Here is a 20,058-nt window from a genome sequence, read left to right as displayed (position 1 = left end):
CCCACGGTCAAGGCACATGTGAGAAAGCAATCAATGAACAACTAAGAAGTCGCAACGCGCAAAAAGAAACTGATGATTGATGCTTCTCATCTCTCTCTCCATTCCTGTCTGTCCCTTTCTATCTCTGCCTCTGTAAAAAAAAAAAAAAAAAAGACAGAGTGGAGGGTTTTACTGGCATCCAGTGGGTAGAGGCCAGTGATGCTGCTAAACACCCCACAATACACAGGACAGCCCCCACCACAAAGAATCATCATTAGTGCCAAGGTTGAAAAACCCTCGACAGATAAAAGTCTCTTAAGTCCTGCCATCAGTAAGATGCATTTTTCCAAGAGGGCGATGTCACTGCCTAGAACCATCTATATTTTACCCTATGACTCTGGGCCTCCAATTCCAAAATGGTCAGGCTAAGGTTAGAGATATAATCAATAATCTTCCCAAAATTTGTCCACAAGAGAAGGGAAAAACTGACCAGGAGTCATACGCTCTGGATAGAAGCCCAACTAAGGGAACTTGGGACAAGGTACTCAGAGCCTCAGTTGCCCTGCCTGACTAGGGAATCACAGCATCCACTGGACCCCTTCACCTAAGGGGGATGAGAACACTTCCTAAATCATGAAGACACAAGGACTGGGAACTACACGTGATGATCCTGGCCTTAGGAACTGAACTAAGTTATGAGCTCTAGTCTATCTCCACCAGGGATGCCAGACTTCTTACCCCCTACACCAGAGAGCTTGGGGGGTGGGGTTGAGCCCCCACACCCATGAGAAGGGTACTTACTGTTTACCTGCCCAGAAGGACAGCTTTCTTTGGGGGAACTAACTGTTGTCCTCTTCCCCCACCTCCATATGGTTTAAGTGGGGCTGCCCCATTCCCAAGGTCCAGAAACTGAGCATATGACCCAGTCTTGCCTAACCAGTCTAGGTGATTGGTTCACAGATGGGCATGTGACCAACTCTAGTCAAGGAGGATCACACCAAGACCTTTTGCCAAAAGGCAAGTTCTCATACTGGGGTGGCCAAGCCAGTAGGAAGAAAGGCTGGAAGATACAAGCCTGGCACTGCTGATGGCCGTCCCGGTGACCATGAGAGGACCGTCAGCCTGAGAGTGAAGTCCATCTAGAGGAATGCACAATTTAGAGGGGGAAATAACCCAGATTCCTAAAAACATCTTTTGACCCCCTGGATCCCAGTGATGCCTGAAGCCACGCCTGTTTATTTTCCGTTAAAATTTCCATTCTCTGCTCAAGCCAGTTCTGAGCTGGGTTTCTGACCCTTCGAGCCAGGGGAGCGTGGCACCACAGCCCCGCCTACTGACCTCTGGAGTGTGTGTTTCAGGTCCTTCAGCCGTGTCTTCTGCTTGTTGATGGAGCTGCTACACAAAGTCTGGAGTGCAGTCAGTTCCTCCAGCTTCTGCTTGTAGATCCTGTGAGTTTCCTGAGGGATGAAACAGCCCGGGCAGTGTGTGTGAGAAAACATAGGAACAGGTCATTTTCATGGTCTGCTTGTGTCAGGGAACATGACTTCGGAGGTCACAAGTTGACAGTTATGATAATACAACTACAGCTATCAAGTGTGTGGCTTAGAGACCTGGGCAAAGGCAGCACAGAGCTGTGCAATAAGGAACTACTGTTTTATTTGCTGCCCACATTCCATTCTTCCTTTTTTATTTTTTAAAGACTTTATTTATTGATTTTTATAGGAAGAGGAGAAACAGGGAGGGTCACGCGGAGTGAGAAGTTTCAACTCGTAGTTGCTTCATTTTAGTTGCTCATTGCTTGTCCTATGTGCCTTGACCGGGCTAGCCCATGGTTTCGAGCCCGTGACCTCAGCGTTCCTGGTCGACACTTTATCCACTGCGCCACCACAAGCCAGACCCTTTTATAAAAAATATTTATTTTGGCCTTGGCCAGTTGGCTCAGTGGTAGAGCATTGGCCTGGTATGCAGGAGTCCTGGGTTCGATTCCTGGCCAGGGCACACAGGAGAAGCGCCCATCTGCTTCTCCACCCCTCCCCCTCTCCTTCCTCTCTGTCTCTCTCTTCCCTCCCGCAGCCAAGGCTCCATTGGAGCAAAGTTGGCCCAGGCGCTGAGGATGGCTCTGTGGCCTCTGCCTCAGGCGCTAGAATGGCTCTGGTTGCAACAGAGCATCGCCCCCTGGTGGGCATGCCTGGTGGATCCCGGTCAGGTTCATGCGGGAGTCTGTCTGACTGCCTCCCCGTTCGTTTCCAACTTCAGAAAAATACAAAAAAATAAAATAAAATAAATTATTTATTGATTTTAGAGAGAGAGCAAGGTATGGAGAGAAGGATAAAAAGAGACAGAGACAAGAACATCGATCTGTTCCTATATGTTCCCTTACCGCTGATCAAACTGGCAACCTCTGTGTTTCAGGACAATGCTCCAACCAACCAAGCCATCCGGCCAGGGCCCATTCTTTCTAATAGTAACAGCAACCAAATATGACTTTGACAACCACCTCTTATCAATTTTTAGTCCAGATGGTTTGAGTCAGGCTGACAGTCCCCGTGCCAAGAGTAGTCATGTGATCCAGACCTGGTCAGTGGGTATCTTCTAATTCTCTGGCAACTGATTGGTTCAGACATAGACACATGACTTAAATGGGCCAAGGAGTCAGCCCTGGAACCTTGCTGGAAATGCTGGTTTAGAGAGACTCTCTTTCTCCTAGGTTTATTAATCTGGTAGCAGGTAACTTGGGGCAGCTGAATAGGGAGAACCTGAGAATGAAGCCAGACAGCAAAGCAGAACTGAGACACGATAAGAGACATAATTCTTGTAGCCTCATTTCAGCCCTCAGCTCTAACCAAGTCAGAATGGAACGCTCTCCAATATTCTTGGTTATATGGAAGTCATAAGTTCCTTCTTACTGAGGCCAGTATGAGTTGGGGTTCTGATCCTGGCAATGAAGAGAGTTCTTACTAAGTCAACTAAGAAAAGATATATTACCTCTTCCCTTAAAGCCAACCCTCCCGACCTCAGGTGCAGTCACTTCAGTGAACTGTATCTCTTTCCTGCATATAACCATTCTGGGCCACAAGACCAGGGGAAATACAAGAGACTCTTCCCAGCCCTGGGAGAAGGGGACATAGTAACTTTTTGACATTGTTGCCATTGCACACTTTCCCCCAAATAATGACACATGCCGGGAAACAGGCCCTTCCCTATCAATTTGATCATCTAAGACAAAAACCAACAATTTGGAGAATTGTTGAGGGACAGGAACCATGAAATTAAGTCCAATAATCCAATAAACCCATTGAAAGTGACTATTTCCTCAGCTGGTAGAGAAATGCATTTAGCAGAGGGAGAGAAAAAGGAGATGGTCAAACCAAACTGTGAGGCCAGAGCCTAAATTCCCATGCCTGCCAAGCACAGTCCCTGCACAGGCAGGGTAAACCAAAAGATAAGGAAGACAAAAAGACAAAAACAAAATGGACGGACTAGACAACAATTAGGGGCTACGCTGAAGAACACTGACCATCAGCAAGTGTCCCTTGGCTCCCAGATGAGAGGGCTCAGTCCCTCGTATTCAAACAGTATCAGAGTCTCTCCTTCCTGAGCCCCCAGAGAGGAAAATTCCGTTTCTATTTTACTTACCATTTTACTTCTAAATAATTTCAAACATGTGCCTGACCAGGCGGTGGCGCAGTGGATAGAGCGTCAGACTGGGATGCGGAGGACCCAGGTTTGAGACCCTGAAGTCACCAGCTTGAGCATGGGTTCATCTGGTTTGAACAAAAGCTCACCAGCTTGGACCCAAGGTCACTGGCTCGAGCAAGGGGTTACTCGGTCTACTGAAGGCCCGTGGTCAGGGCACATATGAGAAAGCAATCAATGAACAACTAAGGTGTCGCAATGCGCAATGAAAAACTAATGATCGATGCTTCTCATCTCTCTGTTCCTGTCTGTCTGTCCCTGTCTATCCCTGTCTGTAACTCTCTTTCTGTCTCTATAAAATATAATAATAATAATTTCAAACATGCAAAAGAATTATAAGAAGAGGACAGGCCTGACCTGGGGTGGCACAGTGGATAAAGTGTTGACCTAAAACACTGAGGTCGCTGGTTTGAAACCCCGGGCTTGCCTAGTCAAGGCACATATGAGAGTTGATGCTTCCTACTCCCTACCTTCTCTCTCTCTCTCAAATGAATAAATTTTAAAAATCTTTAAAAAAAAAAAACTAAGAAAAAGAAGAGTACAAAGAACTCCCCTCAACCCTTCACCCAGATTAACCAACTGCTCGCATTATGTCATATTTGCTTTACTACCCCGCCCCTCGCGCGTGTGTGTGTGCATGCATGCTCGTGCACGTGTTCTTTCTCTATAGCAGGTGTCCAGGCTGCATAGCCCACAGGCCAAATCCAGCCACATGATTCTGTATAGGTAGTAAGGAAGAAATGGTTTTCTCCTTGGTTGAAAACGAAAAAAATCAAAAGAATATTTTGTGACATGTGAAAGCATAGGAAATGGAAATTTCATAAATCAGCTTACTGGAGCACAGCCACACCCGTTCATTTATGTATTGTCGGTGGCCTCTCTGGAAAGACAAACAGCAAGAGTGAGCAGTTGTGACAGAGACCATATGGCCTGCACAGCCTAGCATTCTCACTACGTGGCTTTTGCGCCAAAAAAATTCCCCTCTTTTCTTGTTTTTTAAATTAAATTTAATGGGGTGACATTGAAATAAGACTACATAGGTTTCAGGTGAACATCTTATAGCAATGTGAACGGTTGATTGCGTTGTATGTGTATCACCCAAAGTCAACTCATTTTCCATCACCGTATATTTGTCCCTCTTTAGTCCCCTTCCCCTGACCCCCACTCCCCTGCCTACTCCTTTGCTAAACCATTAGGGGATTAGCTATACAGACAACATGCTTCTTTATACCTAAATACTTCATTGTGTATTTCCTGAGAATAATGACTTTCTCTTACATATCCACGGTACAATTATCAAATACAGAAAACATAACCTTGATGCAACACAATGCCACAACCTCAAATACCATCCAAATTCAAATACTGCTAACTGTCCACCCATGGCAATTTCCCCCCAGATCCTGGACCTGGTCCAGCCCCTGCCTTGTACTATCGCTCGTATCTTTTTAGCCTCCATTAGTCTATAGAGAAGCTCCTCAAGTTTTCTTTATCTTTCATGACATCCACATTTTTAAGTTCAGTCTGGTTTTGGAGAGTGTCCCTCCCCCATCAGGGCTTGTCTGTTATTTCTTCATGATTGGATTTTGGTTCTGCATTTTGGAGCAAGAATGCCACTAAAATGACTTTGTGTCCTCACTGTCTCCCATCAGGAGGAACATGGTGTCTGTGACGTTAACATTAATTGCTTTGCCCACATTCTCCATTGTACAGCGACCAGCTTTCTATCTATAATTAATAAGTAGTCTATAGAGAGACAGGCTATGTTTAAATCACTTTGGAATTCTCCAGTGCCAAAAGAGCCATCTACTTAACAATCAATATCTGCTGGTAATAAAAGGAACCCTCTAGACCTGGACAGGGAGGAGGGAGACAGAGAGACTGACTAGACCACAGTCTTCAAGAAGGTGGGGTCACCTGACTGGTGGAGGCACAGTGGATAGAATGTTAACCTGGGACACTGAAGACCCAGGTTCAAAACCTCGAGGTTGCCAGCTTGAGAGCAGGCTCATCTGGCTTGAGTGCAGGCTTGAGCGCATGATCCCATGGTCACTGGCTTGAGCGCAAAGGTCATTGGATTGAGCCCAAAATCACTGGCTTGAGCAAGGGGTCACTGACTCAGCTGCAGCCCCCAGTCAAGGCACATGTGAGAAAGCAATCGATATACAACTAAGGAGCCATGATGAAGAATTAATGCTTCTCATCTTTCCCTTTCTCTGTCTCTGTCTCTGTCTCTGTCTCTCTCTCTCTCTTGCAAAAAAAAAAAAACAAAAAAAAAAAGAAAAGAAAAAGGAAAAAAAGAAAGAAGGTAGGGCCTTTGAATTGAGGATCCAGGCAACACCAACTGAGGCTTCTGGAAGATAAAGAGCCATGTGACCTCCTGGCACCCTTGGGAGTTGGGTGCCACCACAGGGAGATAAGACCAAAATTACAACATCAGCAACCACATGCTTACCAGGCTCTCTTCAGTTTGAATTAATATTTAATTTCAAAGTAAAACGTCTAAGCATTATCCTTGTTAAAAATTAAAACACTACAAGTCTTGACTGGATAACTCGGTTGGTTAGTTAGAGCATCGTCCCGATACACAAAGGTTGTGGGTTGGATCCTGGTTCAGGGCACATACAGAACCAGGTCGATATTTCTGTCTCTCTCTTTCTCCCTTCCTCTCTCTCTGAAATCATTAATAAATTTAAAACATTAAAACACTGCAGCTATGGCTGGAGTCAGCTTTGAACACACTCCTATCTTCCCCCCAGAAGTAACCACTTCTCCAGAAGTAACCACTGCTACCAGTTTCCTCTATACCAGGGGTCCCCAAACTTTTTACACAGGGGGCCAGTTCACTGTTCCTCAGACCGTTAGAGGGCCACCACATACAGTGCTCCTCTCACTGCCCACCAATGAAAGAGGTGCCCCTTCCAGAAGTGTGGCGGGGGGAGGGGGCCGGATAAATGGCCTCAGGGGGCCGCATGTGGCCCGCGGGCCGTAGTTTGGGGTTACCTGCTCTATACCTTTTACTAAGTATTCTTCCAGACTGTATTCTATGTATCTATGTATTTCTATACTTCATATAGACCTGTTTCTATATATACATATAAACACATGAAATACACACAGATATATGAAAAACACACTGTTGCACAAACTAAGTGCCCCTAATATTTATACTCCTTTGCTTCCTTTTAGCAACAGGATCCCACAGAGTTACAGCTAGGCATATGGCCCACAGACTCCATTCCCCAGCCTTCCTTGCAGCGAGGGGTAGCAATATGACTGAAAGTTAAACACCGAGATGCAAGCAGAAGCGGTGTATAAAGTTGTGAAGCACATTTTTATAACGAATTGCTTGGCTTCCACTCTCCCTTTCCCTGGTTGGCATATGGCAACAACGGGTCCAGTTACAATGAAACCGGAGACGGAAGCTACGTGATACAAATGGCCAAGCCCACCCTCCCTTCCCCAGCCAAACCAACCTGGATCCCAGGTGACCTCATGTGACAGTTTCCAATCTTGGATGACTTTAAAAACACGATCAGCCTGACCAGGCGGTGGCGCAGTGGATAGAGCGTTGGACTGGGATGCGGAAGGATGCAGGTTTGAGACCCTGAGGTCGCCAGCTTGAGCGTGGGCTCATCTGGCTTGAGCAAAGCTCACCAGCTTGGACCCAAGATCGCTGGCTCCAGCAAGGGGTTCCTCGGTCTGCTGAAGGCCCACGGTCAAGGAACTTTTGAGAAAGCAATCAATGAACAACTAAGGTGTCGCAACGAAAAAAACTGATGATTGATGCTTCTCATCTCTCTCCGTTCCTGTCTGTCCCTATCTGTCCCTCTCTCTGACTCTCTCTCTGTCTCTGTAAATAAATAAATAAATAAATAAATAAATAAATAAATAAATAAATAAAAACACGATCACCCATCCTTTAGCACTACTCACACAGGCAGGTGGGGTCTCTGTTCCCTCCCCTTAAATATAGATAGGCACTCTTGAAGCAAAAAGTTCAAATACACGGGGGCCACCATGCTGTAGGGAAACTCTAACTACATAGGGAAGTCACACTTAAACACTCTGAACAGTAGACCCAACTGGAATGATAAACCTTGCCAATCAAGTCTCCCCAGATAAGGCCTCTGGCACCATAAAGCACAGTCAAGCTATCCAAACTATGCCTGTCTAAATTCCTGACTCACAGAATCCATAAGCAAAAAGCAATCATTGCCAGCCTGACCTGTGGTGGCTCAGTGGAAAAAGCGTTGACCTGGAGCGTCTGAGGTTGCTGGTTCGAAACCCCTGGCTTGCCTGGTCAAGGCACAATTGGGAGTTGATGCATCCTGCTCCTCTTTCCTTCTCTCTCTCTCTCCCTCTCTCTCTCTCTCTCTCCTCCCTCTCTAAAATAAAATTTTTAAAAAATTTAAAAAAAATCATTGCTGTTTGATGCAGCGACAGATAACTGGAATACCACACACCCTGGACCACACCTCCCTCTGGACTGTTATGTGAGAAAGGAAGAAGATACTTCATGTTAGGCTTTTTAATTCAGGGAGCTCTCTGTTATAACAACATAGCTTCTACCCTAAAGCACATGGTTTTGATTTTTAAAAAATATATTAACCATATCAGAATGTATTGAATACATATGATTCTACAACCTTCTTTTCTTACTCAATAATATGCCTTGAAAATCTTCGCGTGCAAGAACAGGTTTTACTTCATTCTTTTTAGTGCTGTGCAGTATTTCCTGCAGTGAATGAACGACAGTTTATTTAAGCCATTCCCTTATTGCTGGATATTTAGGTTGTTTCCCTTCTCTGCTGCACCACTGATTAGTGTCCCTGCACTGCTTCCCTGGGCACACACACCAGTTAGTATCTCTCTGGGAAAGATTCTCTCTGGGGAAAAGAAATGGAATTGCTGGATCAGAGGGTACAGTCTTGCTTTTTGTTTAGTTGTGTTGTTTAAAATTATCTTTTTTTTTTTTTGAGAAAGAGAGAGAGGGGGAAGCATCAACTCATTGCTTTACTTTAGTTGTGCATTGATTGCTTCTTGTTTGTGCCTTGACTGGGAACTGGACTTGGGCTCAAGTCAAGCCAGCAGCTCCTTGCTCAAGCAGGGAACCCTGGGCTCAAGCCAGTGACCTTAGGCTCAAGCCAGCAATCTTTGGGCTCAAGCCAGCAACCTTGGGATCAAGTTGACGATCCTGTGCTCAAGCCAGTTACCCCTCATTCAAGCTGATGACCTTGGGTTTTGAACAAGCGACCTCAGTGCTCTGGGTTGATGCTCTCTCCACTGCACCACCGGTCAGGCTTGTTTTGAGGTTTTTTTGTTTGTTTGTTTTGTTTTGTTTACAGAGACATAGAGAAGGTCAGAGAGAGGGATAGGTAGGGACAGACAGACAAGAATGGAGAGAGATGAGAAGCATCAATCATCAGTTTTTTTCGTTGCGACACCTTAGTTGTTCATTGATTACTTTCTCATATGTGCCTTGACTGCGGGCCTTCAGCAGACCGAGTAGCCCCTTGCTTGAGCCAGCGATCTTGGGGTCTCGAACCTGAGTTCTGGTTGAGCTTTGCTCAAACCAGATGAGCCAGCGCAACCTTGGGGTCTCGAACCTGAGTCCTCCACATCCCAGTCCAACGCTCTATTCACTGTGCCACCGCCTGGTCAGGCTTGTTTTGAGTTTTAATAGATCTTGGCAAACGGCCTGCAGAGTGGCTATACCAATTTGCTGTCCCACCCACAGCATATGACAGGTGTCCACATCCCACCAACACTCAATGCGATCAACATTTACTTCTTTCCAGGCACTTTTGTAATGTTCCACTGGTGATATTTCCTGCCAGTCCTAAGACACCAGGCTGGGTGAGGTTAGGAAGTCCACGGGGCTGCCCATAACATTATTTCCTGGCATATGGAGTCATTCCTAATCCCCAATAGTTCGTTCTCTCTCTCTCTCTCTCTCTCTCTCTCTCTCACTCTTTCACTGGCCAGAGCCAAGTCCCAGGGGAGATCTGATACTGGAGACTACACACCTGTCTACTCATGTCCTCAACTCCAGGTTCAGGATTTGCCAGCCACGAGGAGGACAATGTGGGGTGGTGAGAGCAGAAACAAGGCCCTTCTGGTGACAGGCTCTCTGCCCACTGGGCATTCCTCACCCATGCCCAGTCTCTCCTGATTCCTAGTGCCCACCCTGCAGCAGTAGGAAAGATTATCACTTTATTTCTTGGATTCTTACCTTTCTCAAGACAGCTGTCTTTCACTGGCTCTTTTTTTGAATTGTCATAAAATTTACCATTTTAATTCTTTTACATTTTTCATTTTTCTAATTGTCATACAATACACATAAAATTTACCACTTTAACCATTTTTAAGTGCACAAGGCAGTGACATTAAATACCTCACCTTGCTGTGTAACCACCACAACTATCCAGCTCCTGAACTTTTTTAAATCATCCCAACTAAAACTCTGAACCCATCAAACAATAACTCCATTTCCTGTTCTCCACAGCTTCCTTCACTGCTCCCTCCCTCCCTTCTTTCCTTCCTTCCTTCTTTTTTTTATTATTTAATTTATTGTGTTTACATAGATTCTAGTGTCTCCCCGAATGCATCCCCCTTACCCCATATTCCCCTCAACATCTCCCTTACCCCCTCCCAACAGCTCCCACCCCCTTCCCTTCAGGTTTAAGTCTATTCCTCAGTTCACATTGTTCCTTGGATTCCTCAAATGAGTAAGGTCATATGATATTTTTCTTTCCCTGCCTGGCTTATTTCACTTAACATAATAGTTTCCAGGTCCATCCATGTTGTTGCAAAAGGTAATTCAAAAGAAAAGAAATGCGCCAGACCAGGTGGTGGTGCAGTGGATAAAGCGTCCAACTGGGACGCAGAAGATTCAGGTTTGAAACTCCAAGGTTCCCAGCTTGAGTGCGGGCTCATCTGGTTTGAGCAAGGCTCACCAGTTTGAGCCCAAGGTTGCTGGCTTGAGCAAGGGGTTACTTGGTTTGCTGTAGCCCCCAGGTCAAGGCACATATAAGAAAGCAATCAATGAACAACTAAGGTGCTGCAATGAAGATTTTTTATTTATTTATTTTTTTTACAGGGACAGAGAGAGAGTCAGAGAAAGGTATAGATAGGGACAGACAGACAGGAACGGAGAGAGATGAGAAGCATCAATTATCAGTTTTTCGTTGCGACACCTTAGTTGTTCATTGATTGCTTTCTTATACTTATGTGCCTTGACTGTGGGCCTTCAGCAGACCGAGTAACCCCTTGCTCGAGCCAGCGACCTTGGGTCCAAGCTGGTGTGCTTTTTTTTTTTGCTCAAGCCAGATGAGCCTGCGCTCAAGTTGGTGACCTCGGGGTCTCAAACCTGGATCCTCTGCATCCCAATCTGATGCTCTATCCACCGCGCCACCGCCAGTCAGGCTGCAATGAGGAACTGATGCTTCTCATCTCTCTCCCTTCCTGTCTGTCTGTCCCTATCTGTCACTCTCTCTGTCACAAAAAAAAACAAAACAAAGAAATGCACCCCCATGTTTGTGGCAGCATTGTTCACAATAGCAAAGATCTGGAAACAGCCCAAGTGTCCATCAGTGGACAAGTGGATTAAACAGCTATGGTACATATGTATATATATACACAATGGAATACTATAGGGCCATGAAAAAGAAGGAAATATTACCTATTACCTTCCTTTCTTTTTAAAGAGAGAGCCGGGGAGGAGCAGGAACCATTAACTCATAGTTGTTGTTTCTCGCATGTGCCTTGACAGGGCAAGCCTGGGGTTTCAAAATGGGGACCTCAGTATTCCAGGTCAACGTTTTATCCATTGTGCATTCTAGTACTTACTGACTCCACGAATTTGACTCCTCTAAGTACCTCATATACCATATTTCCCCATGTATAAGACACACTTTCCCCCGAAAAATTTGGGGTCTAAAAACTGGGTGTGTCTTATACAGTGGTTATAGATTTTTTTGCTTGCATTTCCCACTTTTTTGCAGGGATGAGTTGTATGAATTTTATGATGAATAAAATTTGAGTTTAATAACTTTATATAACACTTTTTTTTTTTATTCAGGCCCCAAAATTAAGGTGTGTCTTATACATGGAGAAATACGGTAAGCAGACTCACACAGTATTTGTCCTTTTATGTCTGGCCAATTTCACTTAGCATAATGTCTTCAAGATCTATCCATGTTGTAGCCTAAATCAGAATTCCCTTCCTTTTTTTCTATTTTTAGATTTTATTTATTCATTTTTTAGAGAGAGGAGACAGAGAGAGAGAGAAGGGGGAGGCACAGAAAGCATCAACTCCCATATGCGCCTTGACCAGGCAAGCCCGGGTTTTGAACCAGCGACCTCAGCATTCCAGGTCGATGCTTTTACCCACTGTGCCACCACAGGTCAGGCCTCCCTTCCTTTTTTAAGGCTGCCTAATATCTCATTGTATGTATATACTACATTTTTTTTATCCATCCATCTGTTGATGGACACCTGGGTTGCTTCCATCTTTTGGCTATTGTGGAAAATATTACTATGAACATGAGTGGATTACTACCTCTTCATATTCCTGCTTTCATTTCTTTTGAGTAGAAACCCAGAAGAGGGACTGCTAGATTATACAACACTGTAATTCTGTGTTTAATTTTTTGGAGGAACTGTCACACCATTTTTCACATAGGGTGCATGCACCACTTTACAACAGCTGTCTCCTGATGCTGCTTCTGGCAGGGTGGGGAGGTAGATATAATTCCTGTCTTCCCTTGGAGTCCCAGGCTCAGCCCATACATGAGGGTACCCCCAACAGACCCTTGCCTGGACCTGTGCTTGGAGATCCTTTTTCCAGGGCATGGTAGGATGATACACACTGGGGCAAGCCAATTCTTTTGTTTATCCAATCAACCTTGACCCTGAGGCCTCAACTGGAACAAGTCACCAGATGGAGGCCTTCTGTTGTTTCTGCCAAAGAGGCAGCTAGTCCCCTTCTCGTTAATGTCCCCATGGTTCCTTTGGAGACCCATCCCTCCCTCACACTCAGTCTGTGAGATCTGCCTAGGAGTGGGGTTGAACCTGCCCCAGGCTCCATGACTTTGACGCAGACCAGGCCACTCAGAACATCAGCCTCCCAATCCAGCTGGCTGATTCAGGGAACGACATTCAAAACCAATGAAACTCAATTGTGGGTTGTTTTAAAAATCAGAACTGCTGAAAAATAAGAGACTCTTTTTCTCATAGTTTTGAAGGTAGTATGATGTAAGCCCTGAGTTAATGAGACTGTCCTGCCTGAGAATGAACCCAACAGAGAGGAAACAGAAAGCGAAGGTAGAGGAAGGCTGAGCCCTGATGATTTCACTTGAGTCCCTGGACCAGCTTGTAGCTGAAGGCAGTTCCCCTTTGACTTCCCTATTACATGAGCAAACATCCTCTGTTTTGTTCTGTTGGGTTTTGCCAGTCGGCTTGAATGTCTTCATTTCAGAGGCAGGTGTCAGAATCCAGATTAAGACACCAAAAAATAGAGCTTTCCTCTTCAAAGGTAATCACGCCAGGTGAGGGGAGAAGCCACAAACCTTAGACTCGTTGTAACGAAGTTCTTGCTCAGGGCACTGTCAGTCGCAAGATGCCAAAAGCAGCGACTTGGAGCCTGGGTGAATGAATCCTTCATTAAGCCGGTACCTCAAGAGTCACCTCAAAAATGTACTCCACTGAACAACCATATTGGGTATTTTTTTAAACCAAACTAAGAACCTAAACTATTATTTTTTTTTAATTTTTTTTAATTCATTTTAGAGAGGAGAGGGGGAGAGAGAGAGAGACAGAGAGAGAGAAGGGGGGAGGAGCTGGAAGCATCAACTCCCATATGTGCCTTGACCAGGCAAGCCCAGGGTTTCAAACCGGCGACCTCAACATTTCCAGGTTGACACTCTACCCATTGTGCAACCACAGGTCAGGCTCTTATTATTTTTTAAACAACTTTACTGAGGTATAATTTACATACTTTAAAAGTCACTCATTTTAAGTGTACAGTACAGTGGTTTTTACACATTGACCAAGTTGTACAACCATTACCATATCCAGTTTAGAACATTTGACCACCCAATAAGATTCCTAGTATCAATCAGTTCTCATTGTCCCCCACCCCCGCCTCCCTTCTTGCCAGTTCCTGGCAACCTCTAACCTATCTTCTACACCTACATATTTTTCTTTTCTGGATAGTTCATATAAACTTTTCTGGATAGTTCATGTAAATGGAATTCTACAATATGTGGGGTTTGTGTCTAGCTTCTTTTACTTAGCGTAGTTTCTTTTTTTTAATAGGGACAGAGAGAGCCAGAGAGAGGGATAGATAGGGACAGACAGACAGGAACGGAGAGAGATGAGAAGCATCAATCATCAGTCTTTTGTTGCGAGACCTTAGTTGTTCATTGATTGTTTTCTCATATGTGCCTTGACCGTGGGCCTTCAGCAGACCAAGTAACCCCTTGCTCGAGCCAGTGACCTTGGGTCCAAGCTGGTGAGCTTTTGCTCAAACCAGATGAGCCGTGCTCAAGCTGGTGACCTTGGGGTCTCGAACCTGGGTCCTCTGCATTCCAGTCCGATGCTCTATCCACTGCGCCACTGCCTGGTCAGGCACTTAGCATAATTTCTTTTTTTTTTTTAAAGGGTACATTTATTATTATTATTATTCATTTTAGAAAGGAGAGAGAGAGAGAAGGGGGAGGAGCAGGAAGCATCAACTCCCATATGTGCCTTGACCAGGCAAGCCCAGGGTTTCGAACCGGCGACCTCAGTATTTCCAGATTGACGCTTTATCCACTGCGCCACCACAGGTCAGGCTGCTTAGCATAATTTCTTGAGGCTTATTTACCTTGTACCATGTATTAGTATTTTTTATTGCTGAATAGCAATTAAAAATTTGGTATAGAGATACCACATTTTGTTTACCCATTTGCCAATTGTTGGACATTTGGGTTATTTCCATTTTTTGGCTCTTACGAGTAATGCCATGATGAGTATTATGTACAAGTCTTGTGTAGACACATATTTTCATTTCTCTTGGGTAGGTATTTAGGAATGGAATTGCTGGGTCGTAGGGTAAATGTACATTTAACTTTTAAAGAACACGCCAAACTGCCAAGCCATTATTCTTATTTCTAAACTTGGCAGCAGTGGATCGGAATGTAGGAGACACCAAAAACTAGGAGTCAGTTCTCTGCACACAGCTCAAGGAGCACCAGCTTATTAAACGTGACTGACTCTCACATCAAGTCACTACCTCTAAAAATAACCCAGCGTGCTGGGGGCACCAGAGCAGACAGACAGCTGTGGAAGAAAGGACCCATTCTGCAGCACAAAGCAAGCCCCAACCCCCCTCCTAACTGTCTAGTTCAAGGCCAATCCAAAAAAAAAGAAACAGAGTTGACAGAATATGTACAGACAAAGCTTTGGGGGGGAGGGCACAGGGAAGAGGAGAAGTATAAGGCAAACATCCCCAGTAAAGAATCAAATGCTAAGACACTTATTTCTCCAAGAGAGAAAATACAACCACAGTACACACTACTCAATTCTGAAGTAACTGGTATTTGCATGGTCACAATCAAGTAAATGGCTGACATGGAGCCTATAGAGCTGTTTTTCTTTATAAGCGTTTTGGTACTGTTGGATTACTTTCTAGTATCCTGCTGCATTTTTTTTTTTTTCCTGAAGCTGGAAACGGGGAGAGACAGTCAGACGGACTCCCGCATGCGCCCGACCAGGATCCACCCGGCGCGCCCACCAGGGGCGATGCTCTGCCCACCAGGGGGCGATGCTCTGCCCCTCCGGGGTGACCAGAGCCACTCTAGCGCCTGGGGCAGAGGCCAAGGAGCCATCCCCAGCGCCCAGGCCATCTTTGCTCCAATGGAGCCTTGGCTGCGGGAGGGGAAGAGAGAGACAGAGAGGAAGGAGGGGGGGGTGGAGAAGCAAATGGGCGCTTCTCCTATGTGCCCTGGCCGGGAATCGAACCCTGGTCCCCCGCACGCCAGGCCGATGCTCTACCGCTGAGCCAACCGGCCAGGGCCTATCCTGCTGCATTTTAAGAACTATTTCAGGCCCTGGCCGGTTGGCTCAGTGTTAGAGCGTCGGCCTGGCGTACGGAAGTCCCGGGTTCGATTCTCGGCCAGGGCACACAGGAGAAGCGCCCATCTGCTTCTCCACCCCTCACCCTCTCCTTCCTCCCTGTCTCTCTCTTCCCCTCGCATAGCTGAGGCTCCACTGGCGCAAAAGATGGCCCGGGCGCTGGGGATGGCTCCTTGGCCTCTGCCCCAGGCGCTAGAGTGGCTCTGGTCGCTGCAGAGCGAAGCCCCGGAGGGGCAGAGCATCGCCCCTGGTGGGCGTGCTGGGTGGATCCCGGTGGGGCGCATGCGGGAGTCTGTCTGACTGCCTCCCCGTTTCCAGCTTCAGAAAAATTAAAAAAAAAAAAAAGTAAAAAAAAAAAGAATTATTTCAGGCATATTAAAAAGGACAGAAAAATAATAGAATAGAAAATAAACACAACATTAACACTCATATTCTCCCCCTCAGTTTAAGAAATAATAGTAGTACACATAAGGTTAAAGCCCTGTGTATTCTTTCTAGGGAGAATTCCCAACTCCTTCCCCCAAAGAGGTCAACCACTATGTTGCTTATTTCCACCACTGCCCTACTCACTCCAGATCAATCTAGTCTTCCTCTATTTCCTGGGCTCTCTTATACTCTGCCTCCAACTTAGGTTTAGCCAATGAGAGGCCTGGATAGAAGACTGGAGGGTGGGAGGAGAGAGAGGTGGGGGTATTTGTTCCTCCTGCCTCTTCTGTCCCTGCGTTTGAATTCTGGCTCCAGCACTTACAAGCCATGAGACTTTGTGTAACTTATCTTCCCTCTAAAAAACTGGTGATAACTGCATCTATTTCATAGGTTTCTAATGAAATAATGTCATCTTCCTACTTAAAGTTCAACCCCCTAATGTTTAGTCTATACACAGCAGCTAGAGGGATACTCAGTTCATTGCTAGTAAAAGCCAAAAATCTTTATAATCATCTACCTACTGTGAGGTCAGGTTTAGGGAAAGGCCTCTTCCAGCTATCTCCTTTCCTGGTGGAAGGGGCAAGGTCAGGTTTCCAGGGATATAAGGCAAGTCAGGAAAGGCTCATTGAACCACCTACCACCATATCTGTAAGTAACTTCTGTCTTCATATCACAGGCCTCAGAGGCCCTGGCCAGTTGGCTCAGTGGTAGAGCGTCGGCCTGGCGTGCAGAAGTCCCGGGTTCAATTCCTGGCTAGGGCACACAGGAGAAGCGCCCATCTGCTTCTCCACCCCTCTCCCTCTCCTTCCTCTCTGTCTCTCTCTTCCCCTCCCGCAGCCAAGGCTCCATTGGAGCAAAGATGGCCCGGGTGCTGGGGATGGCTCCTTGGCCTCTGCCCCAGGCGCTAGAGTGGCTCTGGTTGCGGCAGAGCGACCCCCTGGAGGGGCAGAGCATCGCCCCCTGGTGGGCAGAGCGTCGCCCCCTGGTGGGCGTGCCGGGTGGATCCCAGTCGGGCGCATGCAGGAGTCTGTCTGTCTCTCCCCGTTTCTAGCTTCGGAAAAATACAAAAAAAAAAAAGAAAGAAACATATCACAGGCCTCAGAGCCACACTCAATTCACCAGTAAGGCTGAAACCCCAATCAGTCAGAAACAAAGTCCCCATAGCGACCTGACCTTGCCTTGAGTCCAGTGGGGCCCTGGCAGATGCAATCACAATCAAATGAAATGAGATCCTTTCCCCTGGAAATTCCCAGAGATTATGACTTTTGGGGGGAGGGAGGAATTCTAATGACCTTTCAAATCCTCTAAGGCCTGAGAGTTAAGTTTCTTCTTTCCTCCCTTCATTTGTAAACGGGAAGGAGAGGTTAAACCCAGAGACATTATACATCGCCCTGGGAAAGATAAAATCAAAGGGATACAATCATGAAACACATGAATCCCAGATTCTGAGGTAGCTATAGGAAAATTATGATAGACTGAGATTTTCTGGTGGGAAAAATAAAACCTTCCTATTGTTAACCTTTCTACTTCCCATCTACCCACCTGCCTACCTGTTGTAACCTCCTTGTTCCCCAACAAATGTCTTATACTGAAAGTCTATCCAATATGTACACAATGTACAAGGTACATCCCACTTAGTACATGCATATTTCCAGAGACTTCTGTCTCAGGAGTTCAGAGCTCTCACATTTAAAATAACAGAGGAAGGACTCCCAATAAAAGGACAGACATCTGAACTAAACATTCAGAGAACTAAGTTCTAGCCCCAACTTTATCACTAAATAGCTGTGTGACCCCATTCAATTAGCATGCCCAGTCTTCAGTGTCCTCATCTAGGAATGAAAGACGGAGTGGTTTTTACCACTGGCCTCTGACCCAGCAGGTGCCACCAAAGCCTGAGGCCAACAGGGTCCCTCTTCCCTAAGGTAAATCAGTCCATTCCAGTTGCCCTGTGTCTGAGGAACTAAGCAGGGGACATCACAGTTTCCACTGGGTCAGCCTTTCTACAACACTTATGATACCCCAAGGGAAGAAATCCAGAATGAATATCCAGTTCCTCCTCATCCCTCACACACCTGAGCCCCAGAGACACCAAGTAAGAACACAACAACAAATCAGACTGTCTCTTTGCAACCCTCTGCCTGCCAAGACTTGCTGTCTACATAATTGCTGTTAATTGCAAGAATTGCATAGCTCTGAAGTGTTAAGACTCCTCCTCCTTCTATTAGTCTAAGGCAGGGCAAGGGGAAGGAACGATGAACAACAAAAGCTCCACACTGCACATCTCTTCTCACACTCCTGACTTTAATAGCCCCTCCGTGGCTTCAAGGCTGGACATGATGTGAGAGCCCAGTAGGACAAAGCATGAAGAAGTGGTTGAGTTTTCTCAATAGCAGTGGCATCATAAAGGTCCCCTGGGAACTGGGTGCGACCTACGCCTTAGAGAGGGCACCAACCTAACCATGCTGGACAGGCCAAGAAAGGGATACCCTTCTGATTCCAGGCACCTTACCCTCTGCTCATGCCTTAAACAGCCTAAAACTGTTCCATTGCTCCAGCACTCCTCTATTCATCCGGACCTGCTGTCTCATTTCTAGAAAGACCCATTACAGATACCCTTGGCAATCTCCTTTCCCCTCCTCTGGACACTGTAAGAGGCCAATCAACTGCAGACAAGAGCTGTATATTCAGGGAAAATGTCATTGCTCCAGCTGAGGATGAGGAGGAGTGGGGCGGAGGTGTGTGATGTGATTTCAGGCAAGCAGAGCCCAACTGTGAGGGAACACACAGGATCCTCGTAGCGGCAGAGGAAGCAGCCCCACTTCCAAAAATGGTCCAGGAGTCCCAGTAGCCAACGCCAAGGTTTCCCGAGGCGTCTCTAGCTGAGGCCTCTGAAAACTCCCATTAGTAACAAACTCTCCTGCCAGGACCCCACAGCGGCAAAGCCGTTCTCCCAGGGGGTTTTCTCTTGCCTCCGCCCCCATCCCCCTAGTCAGGCTCTGGGCCAAAAGGATGAGGGATGGGAGCAGCCATCCCAGCTGTCAGACCTGACAGATGCTATCCATCGCGCCAAACTCAGCCTGCAGCAGCGTCAGAGCCCCGAAGATAAAGAACAGAGATCCCAGTCCCCAAGCAAAGCCCACGAGTTCAAGGTGAAGCACATATTCCAGGCCAGTACTGCAGTGGGGGGCTACCCCATCAAAGCAGAGGGGGAGCTGGTGGCCAAAAGCCAATGGGCGGGGGTGCGGTTAGGGGACAGTCCTGCGGAGGTTGGGGCTAGGCTGTTCTCTCTTAAATCCCAGCACATACCTGTCCCCTCAGGTCTCCCCCACATGGACACGCCTGGAACTTCCCGTCAGAAGCGACCGAACAACTTTCTGCAGCAAAGAGCCGGCGCGAGGGCGGGGGAAGTGGGGGGCTTCGACCGGGCGCCCCAAGTGGATAAAGAACCGAAGTGCTGGGAGATGAGAGGGGGCTGGCCCACGCGGACCACCAGCCTCCAGGGCCAGGCCAGAGACACCCCCACCCCACTCAACCCCCCGGGCCCTGATGGTGCCCACCGTGCGGGCTGGAGATGCAGGAATGAAAAGGCACTGCACCTTCAGGTAACCGAGTTAGGGACCAGCTGGCCCGGCCTTACCTGTAGTTCCTGAAATTCTCCATCCAGCTCGTGCCACTCGCGTTCGCAACGCTCCAGCTGGCCCGACATGGTGCAACCGGGTGAGAAGCGGGGGCTGCTCCCGCAGCGTGGCGCGGCGGGCCACCAGCTCCCCACGGCCGTCCGCTCGCCGGCCGCCTTCAGAGGCACCAGCTGTTCCTGCGCAGCCGGAGCCACGC

At 46.9% G+C, this 20,058-nt stretch overlaps 1 protein-coding gene across 1 annotated transcript in view; it reads right to left on the bottom strand.

The window, feature by feature from the left end:
• TMEM120B (transmembrane protein 120B) overlaps positions 1-20,058 on the bottom strand; it is a 41,637-nt gene extending 21,579 nt beyond the window's left edge. Inside the window, exons 1-2 of the mRNA XM_066260639.1 lie at positions 19,862-20,058; positions 1,318-1,436 (exon numbers count right to left, since the gene is read on the bottom strand). Coding sequence (XP_066116736.1) covers positions 1,318-1,436; positions 19,862-19,930 — 188 coding nt within the window. The 5' untranslated portion in view covers positions 19,931-20,058. The remainder of the gene's footprint in view (positions 1-1,317; positions 1,437-19,861) is intronic.

This window comes from Saccopteryx bilineata, chromosome 2, assembly GCF_036850765.1.
Source record: "Saccopteryx bilineata isolate mSacBil1 chromosome 2, mSacBil1_pri_phased_curated, whole genome shotgun sequence".
NCBI classification, from domain to species: Eukaryota; Metazoa; Chordata; class Mammalia; order Chiroptera; family Emballonuridae; genus Saccopteryx; species Saccopteryx bilineata.
This window is presented reverse-complemented; position numbering and strand designations above follow the sequence as displayed.